Source organism: Taudactylus pleione, unplaced genomic scaffold (assembly GCF_031769625.1).
Source record: "Taudactylus pleione unplaced genomic scaffold, aTauple2 ptg000400l, whole genome shotgun sequence".
Classification (NCBI taxonomy): domain Eukaryota; kingdom Metazoa; phylum Chordata; class Amphibia; order Anura; family Myobatrachidae; genus Taudactylus; species Taudactylus pleione.
In genome coordinates this window covers 2,267,099-2,286,043 of record NW_028284802.1, presented here as the reverse complement: position 1 = coordinate 2,286,043, position 18,945 = coordinate 2,267,099, and the positions used below count along the sequence as shown (strand labels likewise).

The following is an 18,945-nucleotide window of genomic DNA, read 5'->3' as shown; positions in this document are numbered from 1 at the left end:
CAGACTCAAGGGGGCAGATGATGACTTATAATATATCACACATGAAATATAACAACCCTGAGACACACTGAACTAACAACACTGTGAATTACAGTGTGAGCCCATAGCTGAACTTCATGAATATATAATTATATCAATATTGTGATTTGTGAATGGATGACACAGACTGCCCACAGCAAGCAGCAGTTATATCAGGTGACAGGCCCTAAGGGCCAGGTCGTTGCAGGACGAAGTCTTTCTCTGTTACACGTCATGGATTGTTCTTGTCCATAGAAATGTATATATATATATATATATATATATATATATATATATATATATATATATATATATAAAAAAATCTTCCGTCTCACGGATACCTAGGAGTGTCCTGCGCGGAGATCTTCATCTGTGACGAGAGAAAGTCTCTATTTTACCTGTAAGGTTCAGAGGAATAAAGACAGTGACTGTGATTGTTGAATGGATACAGAAACAATACAGAAATCTGTCATCTCTAGAGTAATTGGCTGCTGACAAAATTCACCTCTTTTCTCTGTAATGCAGATTACATGCCAGCCTTCATGACTGGGGTCAGTTCTGTCCATTTTAAAAGTGATTCAATGTTATTTTAGGCATAATGTCAGTGTAGGACTTGCAGGGATTTGAGGACCTGTGATGTGGGCTGTAAGCTATATTGTTATGTATCAAACCTAAGTGGGAGATGTATCAAACCTTTCAGATAACATGGAGAAGTTGCCCATAGCAACCAACTAGCTTCAACATAATCACACAAAGCTATTCTGCCTTGTGGGCGTCTCATGGGAGTCTCATGGACGTGTTGTGGGCATCTCATGGGCATGTTGTGGGCATGTCATGGGCGTGTTGTGGGCATTTCATGGGAGTGTTGTGGGTGCCTCATGGACGTGTCATGGGAGTCTCATGGGCGTGTTGTGGGAGTCTCACGGGTGTGTTGTGGGAGTCTCATGGGTGTGTTGAGGGCTTCTCATGGGCGTGTTGAGGGCATCTCATGGGAGTGATGTGGGAGTCTCATGGGCGTGTTGTGGGCATGTCATGGGCGTGTTGTGGGCATGTCATGGGCGTGTTGTGGGCATCTCATGGGAGTGTTGTGGGTGCCTCATGGACGTGTTGTGGGAGTCTCATGGGCGTGTTGTGGGAGTCTCACGGGTGTGTTGTGGGAGTCTCATGGGCGTGTTGATGGCTTCTCATGGGAGTGTTGAGGGCATCTCAAGGGAGTGTCGTGAGAGTCTCATGGGTGTGTTGTGGACATCTCATGGGCGTGTTGTGGGTGCCTCAAGGGCGTGTCATGTGAGTTTTGTGGGTATCTCATGGGCATGTCTTGGGTGCATTATGGGAGTGTTGTGGGAGTCTCATGGTGCCTTATGGGAGTGTTGTGGGAGTGTCATGGGTGTGTCCTGGGCACCTCATAGGAGTGTTGTGGGCATCTCATGGGTGCCTTATGGGAGTGTCGTGGGTGAGTAACTTGAGTTCCATGCTGCTCAGTCCTGCATATGGAGGAGAAAGACCTATATCTGATGGACCTCCTGCACCCGGCATAGGGCTGGTACAAGTGATGATAATAATGATGTGAGAAGTTTCCCATAGCAACCAACTAGCTTTAACATAATCTCATGGAGCTATTGTGCCTTGTGGGCGTCTCATGGGAGTCTCATGGGCGTGTTGTGGGCATCTCATGGGCATGTTGTGGGCATCTCATGGGAGTGTCATTGGAGTCTCATGGGCGTGTTGTGGGCATCTCATTGGCGCATTGTGGGCATCTCATGGGAGTGTCGTGGGAGTCTCATGGGCGTGTTGTGGGCGTCTCATGGGCGTGTTGTGGGCATCTCATGGGAGTGTTGTGGGTGCCTCATGGACGTGCCGTGGGAGTCTCATGGGCATCTTGTGGGAGTCTCATGGGTGTGTTGTGGGAGTCTCATGGGCATCTCATGGGCGTGTTGAGGGCATCTCATGGGAGTATTGAGGGCATCTCATGGGAGTGTCGTGGGAGTCTCATGGGCATGTTGTGGGCATCTCAAGGGAGTGTTGTGGGTGCCTCATGAATGTGTCGTGGACGTCTAATGGGCGTGTCATGTGAGTCTCATGGGCGTGTTGTGGGAGTGTCATGGGCATGTTGTGGGAGTATCATGGGCGCCTCATGGGCGTGTCATGCGAGTGTTGTGGGTATCTCATGGGCATGTCGTGAGTGCTATATGGGAGTGTTGTGGGAGTCTCATGGTGCCTTATGGGAGTGTCATGGGTGTGTCCTGGGCACCTCATAGGAGTGTTGTGGGCATCTCATGGGAGTGTCGTGGGTATCTCATGGGTGCCTTATGGGAGTGTCGTGGATGAGTAACTTGAGTTCCGTGTTGCTCTGAGTCCTGCATATGAAGGAGAAAGACCTATATCTGACGGACCTCCTGTACCCAGCATAGGGCTGGTACCAGTGGCGATAATAATGATGTGAGGTTTTATACTAAAACATCTCCAAAAGTGGAAACAGTAGCAGCACCTAGAGGAGGAGCTCAGGGGAGGTGTGTGAGCGTACAGGGGCTCAGTCACTCATTATGTACCGTACTTCTATGTGCAGTATAGTGATGTCCAGAAGAAGCACTTTTATACTGACAAGATTATATAGTGAGTGGGCTGCGCTTCAAGGTGTGGTGAAAAATTGGGGGGTAAGTCTAGTCAAAGGGGTGATGGTGGGAATGGGGGTGGGGAGGTGCTGCAACATACAGTAGGGGTACCTAATCCTACTAACAAATGGACGTATATAAGTAGAAAGTTACGTGCACTCCTGGGTTGTGGGTGTGGAGTTGGGTGGATATAGGGGGGGCTTAGAGGAGGGCACGTAACTTTCTACTTATGTACTTATATACTGACCTCTATTATTTATCTTTTCAGATGGACAAAACTTTCACTACAATTTTACCGACCACAACAACCACCCACAGATCCGTCGTCACCGCTCACCCTACACCAGGGCTGTCTTAACAGCAGTATGGGCCCTGGGCAAAGCAATGCGCTGGGGCCCCTACCCACCCATACAAGGGGGAATAAAATGTAAATGGTCAATAAAATTAAACCCTCCTGCATGCCCATCAGACCTCCCACACATGCAGAGAGACTCTGTCTGACTGGTCTGAAGCCGGTGGATTAAGTGAAACTGGGACTGAGGTGAGTACTCGTCACTGGGGGGGAGGGGGGTTTGATGGGGGGGGGAGGTTAGATCAGGATACAGTGCATCGGCGGCCGGCTTATAAGAATATCACAAATTTACCAACTAGCCATGGCTGTCGGGGGACTGGTTGGCGGGCCCCTACAAGCTTCGGGCCCTTGGGCAACTGCCCAACAAGCCCAATGGAAGAGATGGCCCTGCCCTACACTGATATAATCCCACCGACCTCACCTGACAATGACTCTCCTTCTACCTCCCAGGCCTCAGTTGGTGTCATTATATCCTGGAATTGGTGTATAACCTGCAGAGAGAGTAAGAACATACTGAACATCACAATCACATACCGCTTATACTCTGCATTGCCAGATGCTTCTTATGTCAACGCTCTCTGGTGTAACAGTGACTTTTCCACATGTTAACATTTACTGGTTTCAGTTAGACGGCCGACAACAAAAAAGTTGAAAAACATTTGGTTGACATGGAAGAAGGTCGACATAACAAAAAAGTTGATTGTTACAAAAGTAATAAAATTGTCGAGACAGAAATAATCAATAACTGTTAGGCACTTACTGGAGGGTAAGGTTTAGGCACCAAGGGGAACAGTTATGGTTAGGCACTTTGGGGAGAGTTAGGTTTAGAAAAACTATTTTCATGTCAACCTTTTGGTGTCAACCAAATGATTGTCGGCCTTTTCTTTCACACCCAATATTTACATAACACATGTTAAACTTACAGAATAAGAAAACACCTATTATACAGACTGTCACACCCTAATACTAATATACTATATTATATCATCTTGTTCGTACCTCTATTACATAAGGCACATTATATGTTAATTATGTATCCCTGTGAATTTGGGAATCTGGGAATTGCTGCCTATGTTGCATTAGGCTACGCAATATTTTCGAGCCGCAGAGCATATACACTGTCAGGACAGCGTCCCTTTAAACATCTTCTGTTTCTAATTGTTTTTTTTTTTTTAACAAATTCTGACGTTCAAACAAGTTTTTTCCCTTTTACATACTTAATGTTACCCCCCAATTAATAAAGACAAAAACAGATCAGGTGCGATCACTATGGGGCATATTTGCTAGAGAAATACAGTTTCTCCATAAAGAGTCTGAACCTGTGTTCTGTATTCTCTGCTAGTTGCCCGGTCTATAGGGGGTGACAGAGAGCGAGGCATTAGCACTGCAAGGCTGCTCTAACAGGAGCCATTCAGAACAATATAATAATAGCATCAGGATTTTTCTAACCATGCAAATGAAATGATACATTGACAGAAAGGAGACTATAAATAAAGTATTATACACTTGTGTTTACAGCCCCTTTACTACAGCAGAAATTATTCGAAATCCATTCTGTGCACTGAACAAAGGTATTTAAAAGCAGTAGATCCGCTGAAGGCCCTTGAGGTTATTGCAGGTGAGACCCATTTACTAAGAGGTCTCAGTTTTTATTGTCAATGCACCATATTATGGCCTTACCAGGAGCTTGTATAGCAGACAATGATGACCTGTGGGCCTCCAACTGCTTGCTGGGAGTTGTAGTTCCACATCAGCTGGAGGTCCACGGGTTGGCTACCTCCAGCAAAGAAAGGACAAGGCCCAATATTATAATTTTTTGTAAACTGCCACAGCAGCAACCTTAATCTTTACCTTTAAATAATGCCAAACCGGTTTTGAACAGGTTATTTCATAATGTTTGTGGGATTCCCAAGCCTGCAAAGGGCTGCCAGTAACACAGAATTGGGTTTACGGGATCTAAGAAAATCCTGTGTCTCGCTGAATGCAGGTTGCCATGACAACCAGACAAGCATCTTTGATTGACAGGTATCTGGGGAGATTTAGGATTAGCCGGAGCTTCTCTCCAGAACCCGGGGCTCATTCTGCATACAAGAGCATTAGCGCTGTATACTAAAATCGAATAAGCTTAAAAAGCAGTAATGAAAAGTAGATAAAGTGATATAGAATGTTCTTGCCAACTATTGATTATTACTAAATAAAATCATCAATCTTTTCCTGTTTAGGGACAGTCCAGGTGAAGAGTAAAACAGAGGTTGCCTGACCATTTTTTAAAAAAAGTCATGTTTTGTCAGTTACTCGCTTCCTTTTAGAAATGGCAGCCACCTTTAAATCATGGCGGACAGCAGTCTTCACATTTGTTGGCGTTTACGCAAATGCGAATATCTCAGGACTGGGAGGTGGTACAGCCTTGGGTAAATAAAAACATTGTTCTCAGCAAGGTTGGGGCTACATTTTTGTTCACAAATTATTTTCCTTATCTCATTTTATAGTGACTGAAAAGGAAGGCTCCATCAGAACAAATATATATGTGAAATTATGACATCACAGGGCATCACCATCTCAGCTTAAGGCGCACATCCACTAGCAGATTTTAATGAGCGATTACACGATTACAACATCGCAATCATTCAATCGCTCATTAATCGTGCACTATGATGTCGGAAACAAGCAGCGATGCGCTCTCCCGCTGGTCGTTTCCGACATCAATCATCGGCCGGTAACAACGGATTGGCCAAATTCAGGGATGATGGAGGGTGCCTACACTGAACGGGATGGGGAACGACGGTATGATTCCGATGTCATAATCGTACTGTCGTTACCCCATCGCCTAGTGGATGTGCGCCTTTAGACTGAGATCTCAGGTCTCAGTTTTTGTGGGAGATATAAATACACTAGTAATTTGGTGCAAGAAGAGCTGAGATCTGAGATTTTTGGCCAACTTTGAAACAAGGTTTCTTCAAAGTTGTAACTATTTGAGGCCTAAATATCAATTGTTGGCAACACAGGAACCATTTTATTTATGGCCCAAGTATATGATATTATTCTAGTGTGAAAATTAGAAGATTCAGACTGAAGTGGAACTAGATTTATGTACCAAACAAATACCTTTGTAACAAAATTATTACCCTAATCCTTAGTATTACAGGGTTATATCTGTTATAAGATCTATTTTTAATTGCAATTAAACAAAATTATTAAATTAATTTCTCCAAGATTTAAGTTTTCTATAAAAAAAAAAAAGAAAAGAAAAAATAATGTATTTAATTTTAGGTTGTTCTACTTGGGATTACCTTCATTTCCAAACATGACTGTAATTTGGGGCAATGTTTATTTGGCTGAGTAGAATACAATTTTGCTCATATACTAAAGCTGTTAGACAGAAGATTTTGTTTTATGCTATTTGAAAGTCAAATCGCCATTTTGTTGTGTATTTCCCTGTAACTAAGGGACTCACCAGTCAGCTGCCATAAATAGGGCACATTCTGCCCTGAATGAGATACTCAACCAACCCAGCTCACCGTCATTATCTCAGTTACTATTTAACTTACTCAAAGGGGTAAATTTATTAAAGTGAGAGTTTTTAGAAGTGAGTTTTAAAAGTGATGTTACCCATAGCAACCAATCAGATTTTAGCTATTATCTTCTAGAAGGTGCTAGTTAAATGTTAAGTAGAGTCTGATTGGTTGCTATGGGCAACATCACTTTTAAAACTCACTTCTAAAATCTCTCACTTTAGTAAATTTACCCCAAACAGTTTTAGGGATTGTATTAAAGTTACTGACAGTGAGTGCAGCCTGTGGAACTCCTGCTGAAGCTCTAGCTGATCCTAGTACGCCACTTGTTCACTTGTAGCAGCTGTAAAACCCCATCCCAGCTCAATCAGACAAGAGAAACATAACTCACCTTATACTCAAGCAAGAACCCATAGAAAATGCTTCCAACCCATAGAAAGACCTGGCCTTCTGCCATTTTGGATGTCTCTGGCTTTGTAGGTCTCTCCTGACAGTAACATTAAATAGGGACCCAGCATCTATAGATATCCTAAAGTCTCACAGCATATTTAGTGCACATCCCTGGTGCAAGGAAGGACTCTAGGTACTCAGCCCAGGAGGAATACACTTGAGAGTTCCCCCACAATCAGCTCCCCCTCCAGGGAGCATGACTGACTCTCCTCCCCAGTGCCTGGTAGTAGCATGGAAGCAGAGGCCACTTGGGGAGATTAGTTCGGGATCCTTCGCTGCTTAAAGAAACTGATGAAAGATGGCAAACGAGGGGCCAAGGAGACAAGAGCGGTAAATAAAGAGTGAAACACACAACCTATATCTCTCCGACGCTTATAGAACTACAAGTCCCAACATGCCGGGGATGGTGACCTCACAAAAAAAAAACATTTGTATTGTTTTTAATATAATTATTACAATAAGTTTGCCACCTGGCTGTTATTTTACTTGCATTGTCCATAACAATGGGTCTCAGCACCAATGGTATTAAAGGAAGAATAGTCTTTTATGTTTTCCAGCAAAGGTGCCAAACATCTGTACATATGGTTACATTTCCTTCTCATTGCTGTGAGTCATTCTTCATTATTAGTAACGGTGATACATATGGGCGTGTGCTACAACCAAAAGTAATCAGATATTCACTTTCATTTTCTAATGTCAGAATCTCAGCGGCGCCCATAAGTAACCCTACAAATGTCTGTATAGCCCCCTTTTATGTTTATATATGTAACTTTGCTACTAAAAATAAACTTAATTGTACAGAGTTGCACCAAACAGCAGATTCTCATCACAGTGGAGCTTTTAACCCTTTATTTTCCAGATTACACAGACTAAAGTGAACAGCTCATTTACCTACACCGGTCTACGGTTGGGTGTTAACAACAACATCTTATCAGTAAGGATCATTTATCTAGCAGTAAGCAGAATGTTTTTTGGGGTGCTTTTGTTTAGTCTTCTCTCTATAGTAACATTTTGTACTGGTTAGGGACTGTACAGAGCTATGTAGATTGTTGGTATTTTCTAAATGTTAGATGCTATTATTAATAGTAAAACTAATGGCTGCTAGCCAATTGTACTGTGCACCTCACTGATTTTCATTGAATAAGCCTGCAGCAGCTTTAATTGACCAGTAGGTGGCAATGCAGATTAACTGTTTAAAAGTGATTTGTGCACACACTTAAAGCCTATAAAACATGCTGGCTTGCACAATGTTCTGTATAGCAGGAAGACATTTATCCACTTACAGTTGGGACGTTTCTTAACGCAGTCGATTGGGGAAAAACTTTCCTACAACCTTTAAACATTTATGGTTATAGCTGCCACCATTTTTAGGGTTCCCCCTTACTTGTCTGAAACTATATCACCCCCACGCCCCTTCTTCCAGGGACCTTTAAGACTCCGCCTTTGTAGCCAGGCCCGCCAGAGCAGACATCCTGCGAGGAGAGAGCCTCCTGAAACCAAAGGCAGCATTCTCATGCCACAACAAAATGGCCGCCCCTGAGTATTTTAGGGGGCTCACTATCTTCTGAGGAGAGGGAGAGTGAGCGAAATTAAATGATATCTTTCCTTTTTCCATATTATATTTTCTTACCACTTTTCTTGGCATTCTTCCAGCATACGACCCCTATGATGAGAAGGACGAGTCCTACACAGAAGGCCGCTGTGGAGACACTGATCTTTATTATCTGACTGGAGGTCAGACCAGCTTCTGTAGGAAGGAACAGGAGAGGATGGTGAGGTTATTGGTTGTTATAGGCCCCTCATGTGGTGAGATAAAGCTGGAGAGACACAGGGACAGACAGTTGGAGCTTTTTTGTTACAGAAATGGCGGATCAGGTCCTGTTACTGAATGTGCTCAACTATCACAGAGAGGATTATGGGAATGAGCAGGGCTAAGACATGGCTGTCGATTAGAATCATGCCGTGTACACACTTGCCCATATTTTGAAGGATTGAACGAGAACGTCATCGTTCAAAATATTGGCAACTGTGTATGCAAAAAACAACCAGCGATGCGCTCTCCTGCCGGTCATTTACGATAACCCCAGTCGACATGCAGCCCAATCTGGGGATATCATGAGCGATGGCGATGACGGCACCCCCGGTGATGATATCGCCGCATACACACATGGTGTAGTGTGTATGCGGCTTCATGCCGCACATTCCGATATCCATTTTGTTGTTTCCCACCACAGCCACATACCACGGACTTGTTAGGGATTGCAGTTGCGGCAGTGTTCATTTGCACGATACTGCGTGGCGGGATGCATAGCGCGGCTCAGTTATATCGGTTTCCGGTCTCTTGCCTTTTTTCTCATATTAGCGTCTTTTTCACATTGCTATTAATATGCGAGTCCACTAGTGTATAGGGTACGGGGACCTTCGCAATAGCGGGGCGAAAAAGATGCAAAATTAGGAAATATTGAGTGAAAAAGACGCATGCCGCGGCTTTGTTGCATTTCTCATGGCGCACCTAATGGGACTATTTGGCGTGATCTGAGGACAGGTGTATGTGGACACAAATGTAACATAGACTTCTAAAGTGGTGCAAGAGTCTGTTATGTCATTAACTTTGTTGCACCAATCTGATTGGCACTGAGAAGCTCAGTACTAAAGTGCACAATGATAAGTGACCCCCGCACCATCGTACTGACCTCTCACCTGATGCCGGTACCATTTACAGTCACGTGGATGCACAAGGACAAAAGCATGAGTCCTCCAGCCACATGCCCAGGGTACTCCAGACGACTTTAGTTTATTGCTTTACACATTTTATTTTTAAAGTGTGTGCGTCTGTGCTTTCCAGCAGAGTATTAACATAATCATATGGAGTTGTTACATTTACAGCTTTAACCATGCTCCCTGTATTGGGTTACACACATGCCCATAACCAGTTCTGTTTCACGTACCATGGAAACCTAAATAAACAACTCTAGTGGATGATATAACAACATTGCTGAAAGGGGCAGAGTGAAGCTAGAAAGGCAATGTATTTAGTAAAAGTTGTCGGGTGGCAAATGTAAGTCATGAAAAGATGGAGACCACAGTTAGTGCACTTTTGCACATGTGTAGTCTTTGTAAACTTGATATACATGGTGATAAGGGAAGTAAGAGCAATAAGCAGGAGTATGGTGTGTAGTTAGATAGAAATAAAGAATTAAGAAAATGGTGAAGAGTAACACAAAGCTTTCGTAGTAGTGAGAACCCAACACAACCCAATCCCCTCACTCACGCCAACTCTTCATCATTGGTGCGTCCAGGCTAACATGCTCTACCACACATGTGTAGTTGTCACCAGGATGGGAGTCTCTCAAGTCTAGCTTGGCCATGATCTGGTAGGTCCAGTCCCCGACTCGCACCCCCGCTGTATAGTTCTTGATCACGGCTTCCTCATTTTTGATCCAAGTTACAATGATTTGTTGGGGGTAAAAGCCCCACACATAGCATATCAGTACCGGCAGGCTTTCCACGTTCACTTTTACCGGAGAGAAGACTTCCATAGATGGTTTGACTACAGGGGCAGATAAATAACACGTATTAGCAAAAGGCAAAAACAACTGTGCTACAGTCATGGAAGTCAGCGATAATTTATTGTGAAAACAATTTGTGCACATGTAAGATATGTAGCATGGAACTATTATATATGGGAATTACATTATTTCTCCCATTACAGAACTCTCTGACAGCAAAACAATCTTAATTCATAAAATATATTCATCTGAATCAATTTAAAGTTGTAGATTTTCTCGCCTGATATTCTGCACCCACAGCCTGGAACGTACTTGTTGTCGGAACTTGTACCAACTGCTACAAATCTGAGCGTGTCTAGCAAATGAGGGCACGAGGAACTTGTTCATATTGTAATCAAAACATTTAAGCTTTGCCGGCTGCGCCAAGGTCTACTCATTGTCTGCAAGTTCCTACGGGTATGCAGTCAGGATGCCGGCGGACCTAATCCCGACAGCCGGCTTCCCGACCGCTTAATCCCGGCGAGGGTTAAATGACAGGCATCTAAATCTAGACGCCTGTCATTTTACCGACGCCGGGAGACCGGCGCCCTGATGGAAGGGATGCCGGGCACGGATAGCCGCGGGGGGGGGGTCGGGTTAGGTTTAGGGTTCCCGGGGGGACTTAGGGTTAGGCGCCCCCCCCCGGGAGGTTACGGTTAGGCTAGGGGAAGGAGGGGTTAGGGTTAGGCACCCCCGGGGGGAGGTTAGGGTTAGGCACCCCCCCGGGGAAAGGTTTAGGCGGCGGGGAAGGGGGGGTTAGGTTTAGGCACTTAGAGGGGGGATTAGGGTTAGGCACTGGGGGGGGGAGGTTAGGGTTAGGCACCCCTAAGGGAGGGTTAAGGTTAGGGTGCAGAATTAGGTTAGTCAATACTTACCTTGGACAATCGGGATTTCCTCCTCTGCCGGGATGCCACTGTCGGGATTCCAATCGCCGGGCATGGGTCCGGCGGTAAATCATATTGATTCCGTTCCTACGCTATCAAAATACATGTTTTGATCGAAATTTGAACAAATTCCCCAAACTGTCATTTGCTAGAGTGACACAGATTTGCATTAGTGGTGACAACAATTATCTTTGTGTTTAGTATTCATACGTCATTAATATTTCCACGCAGCTGGTACCAGGTACAGAGGGGCTAATGCAATTCCGATTTGCGAATGTGCAGAATGGTTCTGTGTGATCGCACACAGCCCCCTCCTATGCCTCTGTCTGTGTGACAGGCAGAGGCATTTAAGGCCGGTGTGGGAACGGCCGGCGTTCCCAGAAACGCGGCGGATTCCAGGAGTGGCAAGGCCAGGGGCTGCTTCCACTGACGCAGTTCCCTGGCTTCTCAAGCCTGCCAGCCTGAGTAAGCTGAGGCTTACTGAACTGGCCAACGGCCCGGGGCCTTCGCAGGCTGGGACCAAGGTTGCAGTCCTGGGATCGTAAAAGCAGCAGTGGGTGTCATACAGGGGGTGTCATACAGGGGTGTCATACGCCTCCTGTTGCATTGTGCTGTCCCACAATGTCCTCACCTCCTCCCTGCCCCTATGTGGGCACCATGTACACTGTCCCCTATCACTCACCTCTCCTTTCCACTGTGCTGTCCCAGAATGTCCTCACCTGCTCCCTGCCCCTATGTGGGCACCATGTACACTGTCCCCTCTCACTCACCTCTCCTTTCCACTGTTCTGTCCCAGAATGTCCTCACCTCCTCCCTGCCCCTATGTGGGCACCATGTACACTGTCCTCTATCACTCACCTCTCCTTTCCACTGTGCTGTCCCAGAATGTCCTCACTTCCTCCCTGCCCCTACGTGGGCACCATGTACACTGTCCCCTCTCACTCATCTCTCCTTTCCACTGTGCTGTCCCAGAATGTCCTCACCTCCTCCCTGCCCCTACGTGGGCACCATGTACACTGTCCCTGCTCACTCCCCTCTCCTTTCCACTGTGCTGTCCCAGAATGTCCTCACCGCCTCCCTGCCCCTATGTGGGCACCATGTACACTGTCCCCTCTCACTCACCTCTCCTTTCTACTGTGCTGTCCCAGAATGTCCTCCCCTCCTCCCTGCCCCTATGTGGGCACCATGTACACTGTCCTCTATCACTCACCTCTCCTTTCCACTGTGCTGTCCCAGAATGTCCTCACCTCCTCCCTGCCCCTATGTGGGCACCATGTACACTGTCCCCTCTCACTCATCTCTCCTTTCCACTGTGCTGTCCCAGAATGTCCTCACCTCCTCCCTGCCCCTACGTGGGCACCATGTACACTGTCCCTGCTCACTCCCCTCTCCTTTCCACTGTGCTGTCCCAGAATGTCCTCACCGCCTCCCTGCCCCTATGTGGGCACCATGTACACTGTCCCCTCTCACTCACCTCTCCTTTCTACTGTGCTGTCCCAGAATGTCCTCCCCTCCTCCCTGCCCCTATGTGGGCACCATGTACACTGTCCTCTATCACTCACCTCTCCTTTCCACTGTGCTGTCCCAGAATGTCCTCACCTCCTCCCTGCCCCTATGTGGGCACCATGTACACTGTCCCCTATCACTCACCTCTCCTTTCCCCTGTGCTGTCCCAGAATGTCCTCACCTCCTCCCTGCCCCTATGTGGGCACCATGTACACTGTCCCCTCTCACTCACCTCTCCTTTCCCCTGTGCTGTCCCAGAATGTCCTCACCTCCTCCCTGCCCCTATGTGGGCACCATGTACACTGTCCCCTATCACTCACCTCTCCTTTCCCCTGTGCTGTCCCAGAATGTCCTCACCTCCTCCCTGCCCCTACGTGGGCACCATGTACACTGTCCTCTATCACTCACCTCTCCTTTCCCCTGTGCTGTCCCAGAATGTCCTCACCTCCTCCCTGCCCCTATGTGGGCACCATGTACACTGTCCTCTATCACTCACCTCTCCTTTCCCCTGTGCTGTCCCAGAATGTCCTCACCTCCTCCCTGCCCCATGTGGGCACCATGTACACTGTCCCCTATCACTCACCTCTCCTTTCCACTGTGCTGTCCCAGAATGTCCTCACCTCCTCCCTGCCCTATGTGGGCACCATGTACACTGTCCCCTATCACTCACCTCTCCTTTCCACTGTGCTGTCCCAGAATGTCCTCACCTCCTCCCTGCCCCATGTGGGCACCATGTACACTGTCCTCTATCACTCACCTCTCCTTTCCACTGTGCTGTCCTAGAAAGTCCTCACCTCCTCCCTGCCCCTATGTGGGCACCATGTACACTGTCCTCTATCACTCACCTCTCCTTTCCACTGTGCTGTCCCAGAATGTCCTCGCCTCCTCTTCGCACCTTTGCTTCTCATGCCTCACATACCTTGCCAATTCTGGATAAGAATTGAACTGGTCGCAAACTGCCGCAGCTAAGTTTTGTACTTCGGGGAGGCAGTAATAACATGGGAAAAAAATATCATTCTCCTCACTGTATCCTATCACTCCTTGGCGATTGAATGTAATAAAATATTGGAATGTAATGTTCCCTTGCTTGTTATCCCCGAAGGTGCACAAGGACGTTTCCTGCATCACATAGCCTGCAAAAAGAAGGGACAGTTACCTATCTGAAAGATCATGTAACCTTATAGATCTATTGCTAATAGTAAAAAGGGGGATTCCACTGGCAGATAGATTTTGTTTTTTCTCATGTTACTTTGCTCTCTAGGTGGCGCTGTTCCACTGATCATTTCACATGAGAAATATTGCTGCATAATCATTGTGGCAGCTCCTATCAATAACACATTCAGGTAAATAAGTGTTTCTGTGCAGAATAAGGATCTATCTGTTGCAGGTCTACTGGCTGTTGTTGAAATGTAACATTTAAATTAACTCTACTTATAAACAATGATCATTTTACTAAAGCCAATCAGCCACAAAAAGTGCCATCTGGCGAAAAGCGGAATGAATTTGCTTCGTTCGCCTGTTTTGACGCGATGGTTTCTCCATGATGCGCATCTCCGCTTTTCGCCCTATTCAATTGTAAAACAGGCGAAAATCCGGATACACAAAAGCGAAACAACGAAAGTACCTAAGATTTTGGGGAAAAGTGTCTGTACCCCAGAAAAAGCTGCACTAACACTAGAACTCAATATAGAAGTGTACTAATAGACCTAGTAAAGGGGATGTAGTCAGCATCCCGGCGTGGGGGATGCCGTCGGGCTTAGTACCGGCGCCGAAATCCCAACAGGTCGGAATCCCGGCACCAGTATCCCAACCGTCAGCATCACGAAGGTAAGTATCGGGGTGTTATGGGGAGGGTAGTGTTAGCTAGCGGGGTTAGGCACTAGGGAGACGTTTAGGGTTAGGCACCGGGGAGGGGGTGGTTAGGTTTAGGCACCAGGGGGGGTGGTTAGGTTTAGGCACCGGAAAAGGGGTCTTAGGTTTAGGGTGCGGGGAGGGGTTGGTTAGGTTTAGGCACTAGGAAGGGGGGGTAGGTTTAGGCATTGGGGAGGGAGGGTTAGGGTAGGGGTTTAGAAAAGTTCTTACCATAGCGTCCTATGGGTGTCGGTATTCGGGCTGTCGAGATATCATACACACCTCTAATAAAGTGTCAGAATTGCCTGTTATATGCATATATGCAGAAGTGCTGAAAAATTCTAGAAAGCTATTTTTTTTTTTTTAAATAAGTACCGAGGTCAAATTTAGGGGTACATGAAAATGGGTACTAGCATATTTTGATGTCTCTAAAGTGAAGATTTAAAATATCTTAAAAATACACCTGCTGCAGCGTCATGCAATCCCCAAAACACCTGTCCCATCCATATAGCCCCCCAAAGTACTAGGCCCCCCACTTTTTACTCATTTTCCAACACTTGTTACATTTTCTTTACTTTTTTTGATTGAATAGTCATTAGGGGGGTGTCCAAAGGGTTCTGGATCAAAACCCCACATTTGCACCGCAAAATAACGATTTTGCACTTCCAATTCGCCTGCCTATAGGTGGAGAAACTTTTTCGACTATTTTTCCATGTAAAGTTTTCGTGCAGGCAAAAACATCTTGGAGTTAAATACGGAAATAATCGAAAAGTCCAAGTCGGCGAAAACTTTTTCTCCATACAGCACTTTTCGCGGCCAATTGAATATGGCCCTAAAAGTTACATAATGATTGTAAAAAGTTCTACATGTCCTGTAACAAAAACAAAGCCATCATACACAGTACTGCAGCAGCCGGAAAGTGCAGACTGTCTACTTGTATGTATATCAGTATGTATAGGTAAATATGCGCGGTCTGTACCTGTTGCAGAGTAGTATGTAGTGCTGTATATCAGCAGCAGCAGCCCAGCAGATAACCCTCTCATCTCTGCAGTCTCTCTCCGATATCCCAAGGTAATGCTAGCGAGCCAGGCTTGCTAAAATTCACAGTCCCTGCTGGCCTGTAGTTTGCAGCCAATAGGAAAATCAGATGACTCAACGTCATTTGTTACCAAGGAGAACATTGTTCAAACTTGTAAGGTACTTTTCTTCTTCCCTGGTCCATAGGGGACACAGGGACTAAGCTGGGGTATAGGCTGACAGGTGGATTCTGGGCACCAGTTAATATCTTCAGAGAAGTGAAGCCCAGGCTCCTCCTCCCCTACACCCCACTCCCAGGGCCCCCAGCCCAGTCTAATGCTGGCCACACACACAGCGATATTTTACCCGATCTGGCCGATTCCGACACATTGGAACGACAGATCGTGTAAAATATGGCCAAATCGTGAGAAAACCGTGAGTCCCCACTCACGATGCGATGCGCGTCCCCACTGGTCGCACATCGCATCGTCAGATCTGCCGTGCAGTAGGGCAGATCTGACAATCTGGGACACAATGCACTGGAAAAAAAAAAAAAGTTAAGATGCACGATAGATCTTACGTCAGATTGGATGCTTTTTACTCCAAATCGTGTGTAGGAATGCTGGGGGAGAGTTCAGGGGAAATCGCACACATCGTGGGATTGTGTGCAGATCGCTATGTGTATGGGCACCTTAAGTTGGGCTGCTCTTATTCTTCATTTAATTTTTTTTTTTACTACTTTGAACAGGCAGTGCTTGGCGTCCTATAGGACGCCTGCGAAGCCGCTCCACCAACCCCCGGCGCCGGTGGCCGCGGTGCCGGTGAGTCGGTCGGCAACCTCGGTCGGGTGCTCACAGCACAGAGGCACGCAGCCGCAGCCGGACACCGGGGACAGTGATCAGATAAGAGTGGCTCCCAGCTACAGGGAGCCAAATCAGCGCGGCTGTCACCGCCTGTGTGGAGTCCATCGGTGGTGCTGACAAGCGGGGCGGCCGGGACGCCCGCAAGACCACCAGGGCACTTAGGCAGCGGGAAGTCTGCAGCGCTGGCGGCATCGCGGAAGTATAGTGGCCAGGGCCGGCTCCAGGGGTCTGAGCACCCTGTGCCGGCCCTGCGCGTGACTGAAATCGGGGGCGTGGCCTCATTTCCATAGGCCACGCCCCCTGCGTGACGTTATTTGGCGGCGTGCCCGCATGGCACGCCTACCAATAATGCCAGGCTGGGGGTAAAGCCCAGCCCTCCGTTACTGGCTGGGCTTCCCCAAGCCCTCTGCCGTCAGTGAATGGATGACGCGCGCGGCATCCATTCACACTCCGGGGGTCCGGGTCCCCAAGCTCCCGATTTGACTGAAATCGGAATGTTGGGAAGGGGTGCGCCCTCTATGGGTGGTACCCCTGTGCGACCGCACTGGTCGAACACTCCTAGAGCCAGCCATGATAGTGGCCGCCAGCGGGACACTGTAGGCGGCCATTGCCCGGGGGGATCTCTGTTAGCAGGGGGAGGTAGGCTCTCTCTCCCCATTAGTCCCTCCCCCGGTCCTTGATGTGTTCCCTCACGGAGGTTTCCCGCCACAGGGCTTACTCCTCCTCCTCTCTCCTCCTTCATGCAGATGCTGAGCGTCCATTTCAGTGTGGTGCTGGCTACAGTAGTCTCCGGAGAGGTTTGGCTCCTGCCTCCCTGTATTTCTTCCCTCGGGTCAGGTTATACAGTCTAGCTCCTTCCAGCCGACTGGGGTTGGATTGTTGAGCATTATCTGCCTATTATATTGCATTGAATGTAACTGTGCGCTTGTTTTCATATTTCACACTATTGTCTGTGTCTATTTTCATTGCTATAGCTGTGAAAGGGGTTAACTCCCCCTCTGTGGCCCCACTCATTGTCAATTTTGTGTGGCTCCTACATTCAGTGTACTCTTCCCTATTTCGCACCCCTGTTCTATAACAAGGTGTGTGGGACCTTTCTTGGAACACTGGAGCCGATTCAGACCCGCTCGCTAGGCTGCATTCACACGCAGTCGTCAGCCGCTAAAATATGCAAAAGCTCCGGTTGCATGGCATGACATTAATACGCCCACTATGTCTTAGCGTGCGGCGGCAGTGCGATCGCAAGCCAGTGTTATGACGCCCACTTTCCCTTCGCAGCACACGTCATCTCTAGGAATTGTATATAGCAATCGGTAACATCGAGAACCATCGGAGGCATACACAGTGCCTGTGGTTGACTCTATCCTACCGCAAGCACTGCGAGTGCTTCAGTGTTTAAAACAGCCAGGAGACGTGTACTATGACGCTCCATCTTAATTATCCATGCCCAAAAAACGCCATTTTGATGCTTAGACACGCCTGCGTTCACACCATTACTCCCCCCGTTTTCAAGGACCTTCCCCTGTCACCACCCACAAACGGCACATTCTGTCACTCAAAGTAGCGGGCAGTCTGTGTGTTCGGTGCGATCGCTTCCCGATCTCAATGACTGGCTCGCGCATGCGCATTTTGAAGCATACGTATGCACAGACAGTGACAATCGGCCAGCAGCGTGCAAATGCAGCCTAGCAAGTGGGTCTGAATCGGGGCCCTCAGTATAATGTCTTCCAGGAACAAAGCGCCCAAGGAGGTGGAGGCTCCTTTGCTGCGTACATGTAGACACTGTTCTGCTGGTCTTTCCCCACAGGATGTGGTCCATGATGGTCTCTGTATCCTGTGGTACTCAGACACACAGCGAGACGTCCCTTCTACTGCTTCCAACCAGGACACAACATGGGCCACTAACTTGTCGCAGGTAATGTCGCAGTTGGTGGATCACTTTACAGCTCCCATCGTTCCTACTTTGGGGGTCCAGGCCACCCCTCTTATGCAGCCTCAATTGCAGCTGCCTGCGCAGGAACCCCCATGGATGAGCACCTCCTCACAGTCAGTGGAGGGTTTAGCTCAGGTCTCTGCCTCTTTTCAGCATATGCTGGATAGGGACCGTACGCAGACGCAGACCATCCAGGCGAGAAATCTGTCCCCCAGATGGTTGACTTTTCTGAATCGGGGCTCTCCTCGGACCAGGAGGAGGATTTTTCCGGTGCCTCTGAGGATGAGGCCTCGTCTGTTCAGGAGGAGCCTCTCCCTCAAATAGATGTTGTTGCCTTAGTTAGGGCAGTCAGATCGGTCCTTTCTATTGAGGGCGAGGAACCGGCTCCTAGACCAAGGA

General features: G+C 47.4%; 1 protein-coding gene across 1 annotated transcript; it reads right to left on the bottom strand.

Moving 5' to 3' along the window:
* Positions 1–344: 344 nt before the first annotated feature.
* On the bottom strand, positions 345–15,788 carry LOC148506509 (HLA class II histocompatibility antigen, DM beta chain-like). Its single transcript, XM_088446523.1, has 6 exons — positions 15,713–15,788; positions 13,728–14,015; positions 10,216–10,494; positions 8,575–8,691; positions 3,404–3,473; positions 345–416 (listed from the first exon to the last, which is right to left on the bottom strand). Exons 1-5 carry the CDS (start codon positions 15,774–15,776, stop codon positions 3,436–3,438), a joined length of 786 nt encoding a protein of 261 aa, XP_088302649.1. The 5' UTR covers positions 15,777–15,788; the 3' UTR covers positions 345–416; positions 3,404–3,435.
* Positions 15,789–18,945: the final 3,157 nt, after the last annotated feature.